This window comes from Diadema antillarum, unplaced genomic scaffold (assembly GCF_040938485.1).
Source record: "Diadema antillarum isolate AM-2024a unplaced genomic scaffold, OU_Dant_1.0 seq00000094_RagTag, whole genome shotgun sequence".
NCBI classification, from domain to species: domain Eukaryota; kingdom Metazoa; phylum Echinodermata; class Echinoidea; order Diadematoida; family Diadematidae; genus Diadema; species Diadema antillarum.
The window spans coordinates 339,182-354,563 of NW_027271183.1; the positions used below are offsets into that span (position 1 = coordinate 339,182).

At 37.6% G+C, this 15,382-nt stretch overlaps 1 protein-coding gene across 1 annotated transcript in view; it reads right to left on the reverse strand.

Moving 5' to 3' along the window:
* Positions 1-15,382, reverse strand: part of LOC139726627 (ras-specific guanine nucleotide-releasing factor RalGPS2-like) — a 101,308-nt gene that overhangs the window by 56,831 nt on the left and 29,095 nt on the right. The window contains exon 3 of the mRNA XM_071637618.1: positions 7,187-7,358. Within this exon, the coding sequence (XP_071493719.1) occupies positions 7,187-7,357 (171 nt within the window). The 5' untranslated portion in view covers position 7,358. The remainder of the gene's footprint in view (positions 1-7,186; positions 7,359-15,382) is intronic.

Genomic DNA, 15,382 nt, shown 5'->3' on the forward strand with positions numbered 1-15,382 from the left:
TCATGAGGTTCTGGATCATGATAGGAAGTCAAAGCAAAACAAACTTCTGAGCAGCACTATTTAATTTTCATCTACTGTGGCTGGTAAGCAAGATGTCATTTCATATTCTGCTTAATATTTGCATTGAAAAATCAATGACAGTTATACCGTTATTTACAGCAAAATGTCTGTTTCTGTTAAAAACAGAATGCATAACCTGTATATTGTTTTTGCACAACTACATTGGATATTCAACACATCACAAGTCATGAAACTAGAATGTAGAATTCTTTGAATATTTTTACATAGTATCATCATAGAAACATAATGTCTATTGATGCTACATCTATATTCACACTACCTTAAGTTTTAACAACTAAGGATTTTATTTCTGACAGATAGAATCTCCCTTTAAACATCTCAAGTTTCATCATTTTTGCTCCCTGTGCCTTTGTGAAACTTGAAATATTTGATTTAAGAGCGCTTTAATGAACTATTATCATTTGAACTAAAACGGCACTAATCAACCAAAGTGGATAAACAAAGTGCATCTTATCAAAATCACACAACATTACAACAGAACTTCAATCAAGATATTTCGGTAATGTCGGACACAACACAGAATTTATATTGAGTTGATAAAACAATTCTAAGCACAAGAAATTCCTCACTGTTACTATCTATTTTAGGAGGAAGTTTGGACAGTAATAATGTGTATGGGGTGATTTGAATACAAACCATGTTGAGGGTGGGAGAGAGATTGCTTTTTAGCTAGCAAATACAAAGATCAGTCCCCTGAGGAAACATGCAAACACACTCTGCCTAACCTTTGAAGCTGATGTGATGGCAAATTTATATTGGGGGATGAGTCAGCCACAATAAAAGATCTCAATAAAATATTTTAAAAAAATGTTGCCACTTACGGAGAGCAAGATATAACAGGCACACACTGTGATTTAAAAAAGAAAAAAAAATGGGCAGGCTACAAATGGTACTGTTATCTCAGAAAATTCCAACGCATCTTCTTCTCCCTTAACCTTTGTGCTTTAACTAAAAGGTTCTGCCAGTGAGGACCGCTTCATTTTAAAGAGAAAGTCAAGTAATTGCTTGCATCTCAAAGGGGCATATAATCATCTGGTGCCTAGTAACTGCAATGAAAACCAGAGCCCTCCACAGATGAATCTGACTTCAGAGCCCCGTAACTTGGGGTGGCCATGTCTGGGGGGCTTCCAAAGAAGAACAAAAGCACTCTCAATGACTTACATGTACATGTATGCAATGAGCCAGTTGCGTTGCTATGTCAGTGCATAAATTATATTTTGGTTAAAAGGCATACTTGAAGCCTCTCAGTTAGAAATTACCATAAAAACAGTACCCACACCACAATGGTCTATACAACCGCCTTTGTTACAGTATGATAAAGATGCTTCAGCAAAACAGGGATTCCATGTTCCCTGATTCTCTTTTCTTGTTGCTATTTCTGTACTCTGTATTTGTTTGTCTTTCATTTCTCTTCGTCAGTAAACATGTCTTTGGGCGACGCAACCATTAGGATGAGCATAATCTTGTCTTTAGATCTGAAGATCCCTCAGAAATCCTAGCAATAAATCTGTTCTGTTTTGAAGCTGAAGAAGTATGACAAAATTAATGATGATGACATATCATGGCATGCACTGAGGGATGGCACTCTACCTTGATTGTGTTTTATCCTAGCCATGTAACAATTTACGTATGTTGTACATGCGTTATTAAAGCACTGAGGGAAAGAATCAATTCTACTGTACATGCATGGATGCGGTAAACCTGTTCAAAGCAATCGATGATAAAAAGTTTGAATGAAATAAAAACTCTGTTTTTCAAAAACGTGTGACCCGTTGCACATCTACAAGTCATTTCAGGTAACATTAAACAAATCTGAATAAATCAAAAAATCATTTTTATTTAAGCTGTGACTTATTTGCATATATACATGTAGTCTACAAGTCGTTTGACATAAAATTAATACTTTTGTCACAAATGATTGGCATTGCTCATGCCATACTCTTAATTTCTCAATGGTGCAACATTGATTTCTATTTTTCTTGACAGATGGTAGTCCTGGTAGTCAAGATTCAGGGGCATGTATCAAGGATATATCATGTTACAATATGCTGTTTATGATTTATAAAACAAAATTATGTTTTTTAATGAAATGGTATCCAGCGTTCTTTGGTTACAAAAAACATGGGAAGTCTTTCACATGTCACGGCATGGTCTCATGATCAATGCTACATTTTGAAGGTCCACGTGATATTTAAAAACAGAGGTCATGTTGCAGAATTTATGACATTCAAATGGTATTACATATTTCTTTTACCTTTTGCTCCCTTCAAATTTATGTGTGACAGCATCTACATGTATATATCTTGGACAAATTTATACAAAATAAACTATATTTTGCATCCGATACTTTAAAAAAACAAAACCTCGAAGTGTAAAAGTTTTTCATTATCAATTGTGTATAATACTATGCAAAGCTTGTGTATAGTATCAAACAACACACTACAGACTTAATAGCTGGTTATCTATCTAGATAAAAAAATCGAAGTTGTAATTTATATACAACAATACATGTTGAACTTGAAAAAAAAAGAAGTCACGCTACATATCACATTTTGTACTTGCATAGTATAGTTTGTATAATTCTTGTATGTGCATAGGGATGTGAAACTTTTCCTCATATGGTACCCTTGTGTACAATCACAATAGAAAAGGATATATGCAACATATTCAAGTAACATGTCGTTTTTTAAATAGCACTTTGAATATCACAGCGAATATCTACATTGTAGATTAAAACCTATCTCAATCACCACTGCATCTCCTATAACCAAGAATGGTATAAACTGACTGAAACTCTCTGCAGAGCATGAAATTTTTCACAAAATATCCCGTCGGGGTCACTTAACCTTACTGATTACCACCATCCATCAACACTAGATCGGTAGGAAAGATATTCCGCCTTTCATCATTATACATAAAATGCAATTGGTACCTCATCTAATATGTGTCGTACCTGCATGGCCGCTGCACAGATACCATTGGAGTCTTCTGTTTTAACAAGGAAACCCATTTAGTACTCAACCGTGACTCAGCTCAGTGGCTGTGTATTGCACTGTGAGAAGCACCAAAAGTGATTTTGCATTCAAGAACATCTGACAAATGTTTGGAAACCAAGACGTGCCTGCTGGGAATGGCATACAACGATGACAGCATGCTGACTAATCTATTAATCTCACAGAGCACCCACATGTTATGGTTGGAGCCTGAAAGCAATGCTTTGTAGCCGATGCCAAGGATGACAACAGCACCATGCAATGGTATTGGAGGAGACCCCTGATTATGCATTATTCAATGCTCATTAACAACTTGAAATGACACCATAAAATGAGACAACAATGGAAAGGGGGTGCACTAGTGGAATGGCTCAGGGTTTGTTTTGATTTGGTTTACAACAGGTGCACTCTGTTGGATAACAGCTCCATTACATAAAATCTGATCCCTCTGATAATGTCTCTTGGCAAAAATTATCAAAACACAAGAGACTGCCTTTGTAATCATCTGCCTTTTTACTCTAAGAAACACAAATTGCTGTTCAGCATTGTTGCATAAAATGCCTCAGGAAAAATTCATTATGGAAATTCACACATTCTATGCAGAAGTCCTAGAAAGATTCTTTTTATATCCTAACAACTTTTGAAATTAGTTTTTGCTTTTACTTTTTTATTTGTTCCTTGGTGCTTAAATGCACCATGGCTATTAAGAGACTGTGGGCAGATTCTACAAACAATACATTGTACAAGTATAGTAAACAAACAGCAGTCCAGAAACCGTCCATCCCGCTGTGGAATCAGCTCTAGATATGTTTCAGTTACTAGCTAGTCACGTACCTGTAATTCCATGTACCTTCAACAGGCATTTGAGCGAATTCAATAGACTTTATTACACCAGCTTGCTAAAATGTCCTGTGGCAGTACTCTGTCACACAGATGAAACTTGTGGTTACTTCATATCAGTTTTGCCCCCCCCCCCCCCTTCAAAAAAAAAAAAACAAACAAAGTTTTTTTCATTGCAAAACTTCATATCATTAAAACATCTGCCCTGTCTGATTACAGCTTAGGCCAATGCTTTGAAATGTGTCCAATTATGCTTCAGAGATGGTCAATAAATATATATCATTAGAGGTGGGCTATAGAGGGTCAATTTTAGGTCATATTTTCAGAACATACTCATCACACCTTAGTTTGATGACTTTTTGCCTACTGATACCATTTTTGAAAAAAAGAACGAAAAAAATGCAAAATCCGGGGTGCCCCGGCCGAAATCGTAAAAAATCCAAGATGGCCGCCGTTTCGGCTTTAAAAAGACATTTTTGGCCATAACTCGGCTAGTTTTTGGTCTATTGTGATGGGTTTGGTGTCTAACCCCATGTTTTAGGGGTCAAGGAAATGGATTATCATGATCATTTTAGTGGAAAACCTAAGCTTCTACATGAAACTAACCTTTTCCCCATATTCAGGGTTGAATTTCCTTCTCCTTTACCCCTACCCCAACCGCCATTTTTTTGCCTTTTTTTCCGCATTTTTTTTCAAGTCATGTTAACTACCATACTTTTGATAACAAGTTCTAGCAATCTGTTTTTTTTTTCTACCGACAATATAGCAACAAATAATATACAAATAACTTACGGTATACATGTATGTGTCATGCCAAAACTGGTATGTGGCTGGTGCATTCAGAATGCACGGTAACTGTGGAACCAGTATTGTACTGTATCTGCTTGATAGTGTCCATTAACATTTTGGTCCTAAGACCTTTAACAATATAAATAAATAAACATAATAATGAATAATAACAAATAACTTACATTATACATGGTTTACATATGTGTCATGCACATATCGGTATAGTGTGGCTTGTGCATTCAGGATGTATGGTACATTGTAACAGAAGCCAGTGCTTATACTGTATCTGCTTTGTAGTGCTGATAAACATTTGGTATTCAGACCTGTAGTGCATGACACATATGTAAACCATGTATAATGTAAGTTATTTGTATATTTCTTGCTGTATTGTTGCAAGAAAACACCACATTGATAGCTAGAACTTGTTATTAAAATTATGGTAGTTAATATGACTTGAAAAAAAAAACGGAAAAAAGTGCAAAAAATAGCGGTTGGGGTAGGGGTAAAGGAGAAGGAATATTTATTATTATATCTATTTATTCATATTGTTAAAGGTCTTAGGACCAAAATGTTAATGGACACTATCAAGCAGATACAGTATACAATACTGGTTCCACAGTTACCATGCATTATGAATGCACCAGCCACATACCAGTATTGGCATGACACATACATGTATACCGTAAGTTATTTTGTGTATTTCTTGCTGTATTGTCGGTAGTAAAAAAAAAAAAAAGATTGCTAGAACTTGTTATTCAGAGTATGGTAGTTAACATGACTTGAAAAAAAGTGCAAAAAATGGCGGTTGGGGTAGGGGTAAAGGAGAAGGAAATTTAACCCTAAATATGGGGAAAAGGTTAGTTTCATGTAGAAGCTTAGGTTTTCCACTAAAATGATCATGATAATCCATTTCCCTGACCCCTAAAACATGGGGTAAGACACCAAAATCATCACAATAGACCAAAAAATAGCCGAGTTATGGCTAAAAATGTCTTTTTAAAGCCGAAACGGCGGCCATCTTGGATTTTTTATGATTTCGGCCGGGGCACCCCGGATTTTGCATTTTTTTCGTTCTTTTTTTCAAAAATGGTGTCAGTAGGCAAAAAGTCATCAAACTAAGGTGTGATGAGCATGTTCTGAAAATGTCACCCTCTATAGCCCACCTCTAATATCATGTGTACATGATCATCAGTGCTTTTCACTGACGATAGAATCTGATGAAAATGTATCAAATGTCTTTTAAAACTAATTTCTGATGTACATTAATATAAAGTGAACACATCTACATCAAAAGAATGACAAACTAGTATGCAGCATGTGCCTCAAGGTAAACAATTAAAGCTCTGATAAAGCCAATAGAGAAAGTGTGCATCAATTATGCTGGACAGATATTGTCAGCATGATGATTTGAACAATTCAAATTCTGCAGTGTATGCTCTGAAAGCAAAGTGAAGAGGTGGGGCAGATTTGCACTGTGTTTTAAAACACAAAGGTCATCATTGACATCACAGTCTGCTGCTAAAATCACAGTCAACAACAACATAATAAAAGTCTGCAAAAGAAGTACAAGTGGTACAGATCAATTTGGTTTCTTTCAAATTTGACCGTGGCACGGGACATAGCCCACTAAGTCTATATTCCTTTAAAAAATTTGATCCTGTATCATCGTGACACGAGGCTGGTATGTGTACATCCCTACGTCACAACTCTGTCTCACATGTACTACAGTACAAGTATAATTCGGAGAAAGCGGTGTGACGTTGCCTTCCTCTGTGACATTTGACACCACATTTTCTCTGCTAATGTAAAACAGTATATATCAACTTACTTTTAAAATTCCACAAACCAAGGACGACCACGTATACCGTATGGTGCGGTCACACACGGTTCATTACGATCAAGAGTACAGTACATTGCTCGCAGGATGAAGGATTAAGTAACTAATGTATATTACTGCACAGAGATGAGGGTAGGAATTTGAATCAAGCTCCTTTCAGCACAATGACCAATAGTTGATGTGGCAAGCACAAATGCATCATGTATCACATATCAGCGTAGTAAATGAAATCCAATCCCATGATAAGGGTTGCTCTCTCTCTCTCAGATAAGCCAATAAAGAGCCACAATACCAGTGAATAATGGAGAACACATGATCGATAGAAAGAACACTCCAAAATGATCAATTGTCTTGCTTGAGGGCCTACAAAATCATAAAAGTTGCTTCCCATATTGCTTCATGAATATGGCTCATTGCAGGTTTCACCATGACTGCAAAAAGTGTCTAATCAGAGGCATCAAAGCCTATCTTCCTAAGATGTTAATATATCTCTCGGTGGCAGCTCTCCCAGAATGAAATTGCATTTCTCTCTCCCCATCATCTCGAAACATTCTAATCTCTTTCTCTCCCTTCCCCCTCACCCCCCCCCCCCCAAAAAAAAAAGAGAGAAAAAGTCCCAAATACTGTCATCCTATGTGTCACTCACCCCTGCATGTGACTCTGAATGACTTGACTGCCGGCTGGAGGTGCCCTTGGCATTTGAGTTGGGGCTGGTCGTCGCGTCCTTGGGGCCATCACTCTTGCTCTTGCTACCACCGTTGGGCAAGTCCTCATTGGACATCGAGAGCTGCCGCAGTGGCTTGTGGGTCAAACTCATCCTGTGCACAAGGAGGAATAGAAAAGAGAAAGGGGACAAATTACAACTTTAGACCAGAGTCATGGGAAGAGGCACATCGTGTGTCATATGGAGGATGCATACAGAACATTATCTTTGGATGGGGGGGGGGGGGGGGGGGGGGAAGAGATTGGACACTCACATCAGATGTCAAAGAATGCAACAGGATACTGACCACCCATTCTCGATGCAGCTCTGTTTGTGCTTGCAGGCATAGCGGGAGTCAGTGTGCACAACAATTACACAGATTAAGTGGTGGGTCGTGAAGGTTGAATTTGTATCCTTCCAAGAGAGGTCATGAGTGTATCATAATTATGCTACTAAAATGCACAGTGACTATACTGGACTGCAAGTCAGCACGTACAACCTGTATGCGACCCTGAGTTTGAAGAGACATGGTTTCAAAGAAAGACCAATGAATGTGGCACGCTAGTTTATGGCGAAGATGTTCAGTGTTTACTGTAAGAGTTAAAATTAATAAACAACAAATCAAAAGAAAAAAGAAACTTTCAATATTAGTCAATCATTTTTAAAGAACTAATCAGTACAACAACAAAAATGACAAAATGCAAGCAATCTCCATGGGAAAATTTAAACATTGTCCCCATGCCCTTGGTGACTAGTATGTACATTGTATACAGGTATCCTTTCTAATCACCTATCAACTGCAATATAGCCCTGCCCGCTCAGGTATAACAATGTGCATCAGTGCAATAACAAGGCCATGGTAACACAATAGGGACTGGAGTCATCATCATACATTGTAGGTAATTCCCTCTCTGTTGACAGTTAGTTTGCAGATATTCATACCAATCAGCAAAGATAGCATTCCAGTGAATGTGACAAATTGTGAATGAGGCAGAGGAAGGGTTGAACAAGACATTTTGTGAAACCTGATACGATTGTGATAAAGTCTTTATTTTTCATCATGTTCATAAACTAGACTATCTCTCACTTACAATTATTCAAAATATTCATTCATGCAATTCAAGAAAAGTATGCTGTAACATAATCAAAATGGCACACTTCCTGTACAGTATTGTATAATGTACAGTGCACAGTCTACTTTACATTCACAAAGTGTAAACTAGAGAGGGGCCGTCAAAGGCGGCAGACCCACGCCTAAGTACAAAGTCGGGGTAAACATAATGTGCATTCGGTCATCTACCAGAATTCGGCCACTTAATTGCCAGTGTGCTTTATCACCAGCCAGTGAGTTCTACCAAAGATCGTACACTGAAGTGTACGATCTTTGGTTCTACAGTCACATCACACGCAAATCACATCATTACACATACGGTATTAACACTCATTCACGTACAGGAAAGTCCTTAAGTCTCCTCCAAAAATCCATCGAAAATCCCAAATTCCACCGTCAAAAGTGCAGAATCGGAACTTTTCCAAGCGCGCGCGAATTAAGTCCAGTTTTAAGAGTATTGTCTACGCGACGGGTCGCGGAAAAAGCGCTAAAAATGAGAAATACGCCGTTTTCTTGCGGGATATTTTGATTATAGCAAGCCGAGAGTGTGATGATATCAAAGGTCGTATGAGTGTACGATCTTTGATGGTATCCACAAAAGCAAAAATGAAAAACAAAATTTACGTACCCCCTAGGCAATTACCCCTATGATTAGTGTCTACGGGAATTATTCAATGCAAGGGTTGAATGCAAATGTCTACTGCACCAGTATTTGGCCACCAACGAGCGCCGCAACGTCCCCGGTGCAATTTTGCACCAACAGTGTAGAGCGCGATGCATTTTCAGCGGCCTTGCACACGCATTGACATTGAGCACGCATATCGTGCAGTGTGACTGCGACCGAGCAAAATGCTCCTCCAACGAAAAAAACAATCAATGTTAATTTGAAAAATCATCAAATATCAAAGGTCGTATGAGTGTACGATCTTTGATGGTATCCACAAAAGCAAAAAAGAAAAACAAAATTTACGTACCCCCTAGGCAATTACCCCTATGATTAGTGTCTACGGGAATTATTCAACGCAAGGGTTGAATGCAAATGTCTACTGCACCAGTATTCGGCCACCAACGAGCGCCGCAACGTCCCCGGTGCAATTTTGCACCAACAGTGTAGAGCGCGATGCATTTTCAGCGGCCTTGCACACGCATTGACATTGAGCACGCATATCGTGCAGTGTGACTGCGACCGAGCAAAATGCTCCTCCAACGAAAAAAACAATCAATGTTAATTTGAAAAATCATCAAATATCAAAGGTCGTATGAGTGTACGATCTTTGATGGTATCCACAAAAGCAAAAAAGAAAAACAAAATTTACGTACCCCCTAGGCAATTACCCCTATGATTAGTGTCTACGGGAATTATTCAATGCAAGGGTTGAATGCAAATGTCTACTGCACCAGTATTCGGCCACCAACGAGCGCCGCAACGTCCCCGGTGCAATTTTGCACCAACAGTGTAGAGCGCGATGCATTTTCAGCGGCCTTGCACACGCATTGATATTGAGCACGCATATCGTGCAGTGTGACTGCGACCGAGCAAAATGCTCCTCCAACGAAAAAAACAATCAATGTTAATTTGAAAAATCATCAAAATACGGGCCAGTTTGTGATGACGGAGAACGAACTTTCATAAATCTAGAAGGACATAGTCCCTCAAATAGGCCTAAACGTAAATTTCGGAATTCTTACGAACATTTGAGCAGCGAAGTCGGATCGTTGGGGAGTTTATGTGTTCGTATGGTAGCGGAAAATCGCAAAGTGAGAAACGGGAAATTTTCGGAATGGTCACTATACCATGGGGTCAAAACTTCAAGGTCACACAGAATTTGCAAGGGTCAACCGATTATCACCAAAATCTAATCGATTCTTTCCTGTCATTATCCAAACATTCCCTGAACATTTCGTGCAAATCCGTTTACCCGTTCTCTTGTTATCTTGTACACAAACAAACAAACAAACAAAAAACAAAAAAACAAACAAACAAACAAACAAACAAACAAACAAACATACGGAACCCTTTACATAACCCCCTGCCGATTTTCATCGGCGTGGGTAATAAAAACACATTCATACGTACTGTATGTATACTCAATGAGAAATGTAAGAAAGACCAATGATTCATTCTGATATTTATCATAGGCCTCATCAACAGATGACACTACACGAAAAAACAGGTCTACAAACTGTACAGGGGTCCTGATGTAATACATGTTTCAACGACAAGACAAAAATGCCAATGACGTGGCCAAATGGATGCATGGGGTACATCTAAAGATGGACAAGGTTAATCGTGTGCGCAGGCGAGACTGCTTTAGCACAAATTCAAGAGTGATTAAACGCCTGGCTTCATTGCGAATGCATCTGATTGCATATGCTCTCAAGCGAACTCATGGCAGTATGATCGTTGCACCAACACTGCATAGAGACACTGGTGAGTGGTAATTTCTTTTCTCCTCTGTTTGAAAAGATGTTCATGAACACACTTTCCTTTTGCTTCGTAATCACACAATATGGGCACTCTTCAAACCACTTCTGAGTATGATTTCATGGAAAGTTTAATAGTCCACAGATGATGAACTATGAAAGTGAAATCTTTGTTTAGAGAAGCAATATCTTCCAAATACAGACACTACAAGTACATAAAATTACATCCATGAGACACTACAACAGCTGTGCAACTTACAATCCACAGCGTCACTCAAAAGTGCTAGATAAAAATAATAAAAGTTATTTGGGGTCTTTTAATGTCATGCATGGTGTACTGGCTCACTGCAATGCATGTCAGTTTCACAATGTCCCAATGACATCATGATGAAAATAGAAAAAGAAAAACGAAGTAAGGCACTATACACTCCAATATGCACTGTTCTATCACTCCAATATGCACTGTTCTATCACATTATGTACATGAAAACTGGTATGTTTTATACAGTTTGATACACATACGCTCATGTCTTTAAATGAGAAAACTTCATTGATCAGATTCACAAATAGTGAACAGCTTACTTACGGGGCTATGAAAGGCATGAAATTATTACATACAAAATAATACATCTCAATGTACACACTGGGGGAAAAAAAAATCCCTGCCAAGATAAAGAGTGTTTCTCCTTTGCTTCAAAAAAAAAAAAAAAAAGGAAAAGAAAAGAAAAAGGACTTCCTGTTTCTTGGAGGATGTTCAGACAAACATGGTGTCCTTGCTGTTTTGATATGAGGCATGTAGGAAATGTCTGTTTGGTTTGAAGACACCAATGAAGCCACTGAAATCAAATAAAACTGTTCACGTCTTCAGTATTTGAGGAGTGGCCTCCTGGTGATGCACAAAAAGTACCTGTAAAAGTCACGTACACATGACCAACTTGGCTATTTTTGAAGTGCCGTCAGAAGTTATTACGTTCATAATACTCAAATGACCACAATAATGTTTTTATGCATGTGTTTACAATTGTACATTTTGTCTTGCAGTCTTTTCCACCTTGGAATCCAAAGGACTCTGTCTCTACAGTCTTGGTTTGTCTTTTATTGTATAAAATTGTTTACACGAAGACAAGATTTTGACGTGAGAATACAACAGATGGTAGAATGATCAGAATAACGAACACGGTAGACTTGCTCTTTATAGAAAACTACACAGATTACAACTTATAAATCTTCCATCATGTCAGAGTAGAATAATCATAACAATAAACATAGTATCAGTAGATTTGCTCTTTATAGAAACTCCACAGATTATAGCTTACAAATCTTCTATCATGTTAGTGAAGATGTTTGGAAGTGCATTAATATATCATATACTTATTATAATTTTTAAAGACTTTTTTTTTAAATGCTGAATAGAAGAAAATTATGTTTCCTCTTCATTTATCTTTAATATTTGGTACATTGTCTATCAAACATTTTTTTTCATAGCCTCGAATATGGATTTACAAACTTGTATTAATGACACTTTCAAGAATGTGCTCATAAATCTATGCAACAGATAAACATTGTATGTATTCCCTATAATCATTTTCCAATTTGCACTTCATAGCAGCTACTGGTTGGAATGACACATAGACTTTAGGGGAAGACTGGAGAGATTGCTATTCTACTACTAACAGACAAATGAAAATGAATGACATACAATGTAATAGCAGCAATAGAAGCAGGAGAGTATAGAAAGAGTTCTCAAGTTTACAAAATGGCTACTGGTCTAATTTTGAAGACAAGAATGAAGTGCATATTTCATAAAATGCTTTCATGCCTCTCAGACAGGACAAGTACAGTGTACGGTATGCTGTCAATACAATGTTTAGTAATATATAAACTTAGTACTATGCAATAGGCTCACTACACAGCAAAGCAAAGGCTACATAAATAATACCATATTTACTCACACAAGTACTAAACTGAAGGTGAATGAATTTAAAAGAATGTCTGACACAATATGCAAAAGAATCCAGTTTGTTGCCGCTGTACATCTATATTTCTAGATCATAATTTTCGAAATTTGCTGGAAGGATGCAATACTCCAGATCCAGATCCGAAATAAAAAAACAAAAACAAAACCAAAGAGAATGTGAAGGTTTGCGAAAAGTGGGCTACATTGTACCTCCTCTGGACCAGGGAATAATTTAAACTGTGCTGGGACAAAAGACGTGCCCACTTTTTCGATAACCGGGGGATCAAATTACAAAAATGGAATTGTGCCTTTCATAATAGAGGAAAATGACCTGTCACAGATAGGGTGGCCATAACTGAAATAGTATATCGTGTTGTGATCTGGAAGAGAAAGTACAGTGCCTTCTACTGTACAGCGCTGAAGTGGCTGCCGGTCACGTCTTTGCCAGCCCGTGTTTACCACTCATTTTCTATTTCTACACTGCAAAGGCAATGACCCTTTTTTTTTTTTCAAGGAATGGTGGAAGCAGATAGTCCTCCCCTCCCCTTGCCACAGTTTTTATTACATGTATGAGTACTATATTATTATTATTATGATCATTATGATCATTATTGTTATTATTATTATCATCATCATCATCATCATCATCATCACCATAATTATTATCATTATCATCATTATTGCTACCTCTGCCAAGGTTACTTTTTCCAGCATTGGTTTGTTTGTCTGTGTGCAAAATAGCTGAAGATGTAGTGAACAGATTTGGATGAAATTTGCAGAAAAAGTTGATAATGGCACAAGGAACTGTAGATTGAAGTTTGGTAGTAATCCGGGAATTTTTATGAAGTTTTGAAGGATTTTTTTTATCTTCTGGCAAATAAGGTCAATGAACTTGGGAGTTCAAGCTGCACATACATTTCGTTGCTGGGGTGACAAGACCTTGTATCTGAAATTTTGGTGACAATGACTTTTTTGGATAAATGGTCAAATAATGGGTTAAGTGATGTCCTGGCCAAATCCCAACTGTTTTACTCCCAAAATGAAGCCACCACAGCATGTCAAAGGAAAGGTTTCCCATTTACTATAGTGCTTTGGCCACCATGTTTTTTGGCTTTCCTGAACATTTGACATTTTGTAGATACAAGGTCTTGTCGCCCCAGTGACAATTTGTACTTGAGGTTTGCATACGCCCACTAAAGCGTGTGCTCTCCTTGAGGTGCTGCACAGCATGCAGGAAGCTGATGATGTAAACCAAAGACAGTACACAGAGTGTATTGTCTTTGGGTAAACAAAGGCTTCTTTTTCATTGGAAATCATGATGATAATGATTATTATTATTATCATAATCATCAACATTATTATCATTATCATTATTTTTTTCTATTTCAGTTATGCAATTGGTGATTTTTCAAGCAGATTTCCACTTTAGGGCCACTCACACTGGACAATCTTTAGGACTGGACGGTAAAAATATTGCAAAATTAGAAAACTTGCATTGCAATGACAGTCAGCAAATGACCCAAAAAGTGATCTGAAACTTTGCCAAAAATATCAAGTACTGCAGCACAATCTAATCAGGTGATGGTGTATACTGTGACAATTACTGTGAGGTAAGACCTCTCATTTCATATAAATGATACCATGGTAACTCTTTTTTTTTTGTAGGTCACATCATGGCATCCATTTTACATTTTGATTACTGTAAAACGAGGAATTTTCGCGTGCATTTTAATTTCGTGAATTTCGCGAGCGCCAAAATTCGCGAAATTAAAGTGCACGCGAAAGATTTTGTATACACTACATGCATCAAACGCCAGTGGCAATTCGCGAAAATTTCATGCCATGAAAAAGGCTGTCGGCTCCAATTCACGAAAATTTCACGCCGCGAATATATCATGTTTTACAGTATCCCCCAATGCCACACATGGAATGTGAATTGCAACTAGCTGGTCTGGTTGTAACACATCCCTAGCTGCACCTAAGACTGCTGAGCCATTTTGTGCATAAGATTATGGTGGCACACCTCGTAACGTTTCTACAATAAAGCTTCTAATTTTCCATCGTGCAGTACATGGAGCATGAAACATTCTTATGAATTTTGCAGTTAGAAAAATGTATCAATGAGAATGAGCCTGGTAGAAAGCAGCTGTATCATAACACTTAGAACTCTAATCAGAAACAAGGAGCTGCTTTACTATGATATTCTTAATTTGTTTGTGTGTAATAGCAAGTGTCTGCACCTAAACACTGGGGGTGTGGTGAATTCATGCTTTAGATCTTCTTATCAAATATTCACCTCAACTTGGTGAACAGTGAGATTAGGCAAATTGCCTGAATGTGCATGCATCACCAACAAACATGCTACTTTGTGACGTACTGTTGGAGATCAACTGTTCCAGGATATCATTATATGGAATAATCTTTGTAACAGACATGTCAGCCATTTATAACATTTTTATCACATTTATTCAGTATTGTCTCTGTATGTGTATAACGCAATATCAAGCACTATTTTGGGATAAGATTACATACAATGTATTTCTAAACTGCCATTACCAAATTTAGGCTGATCCATGCAGATGCTTTCTACTTGAAGGCATCTACAAAGGAATCTTCTATGAAAGGGGGGAAAACCCCTGGCAGAATA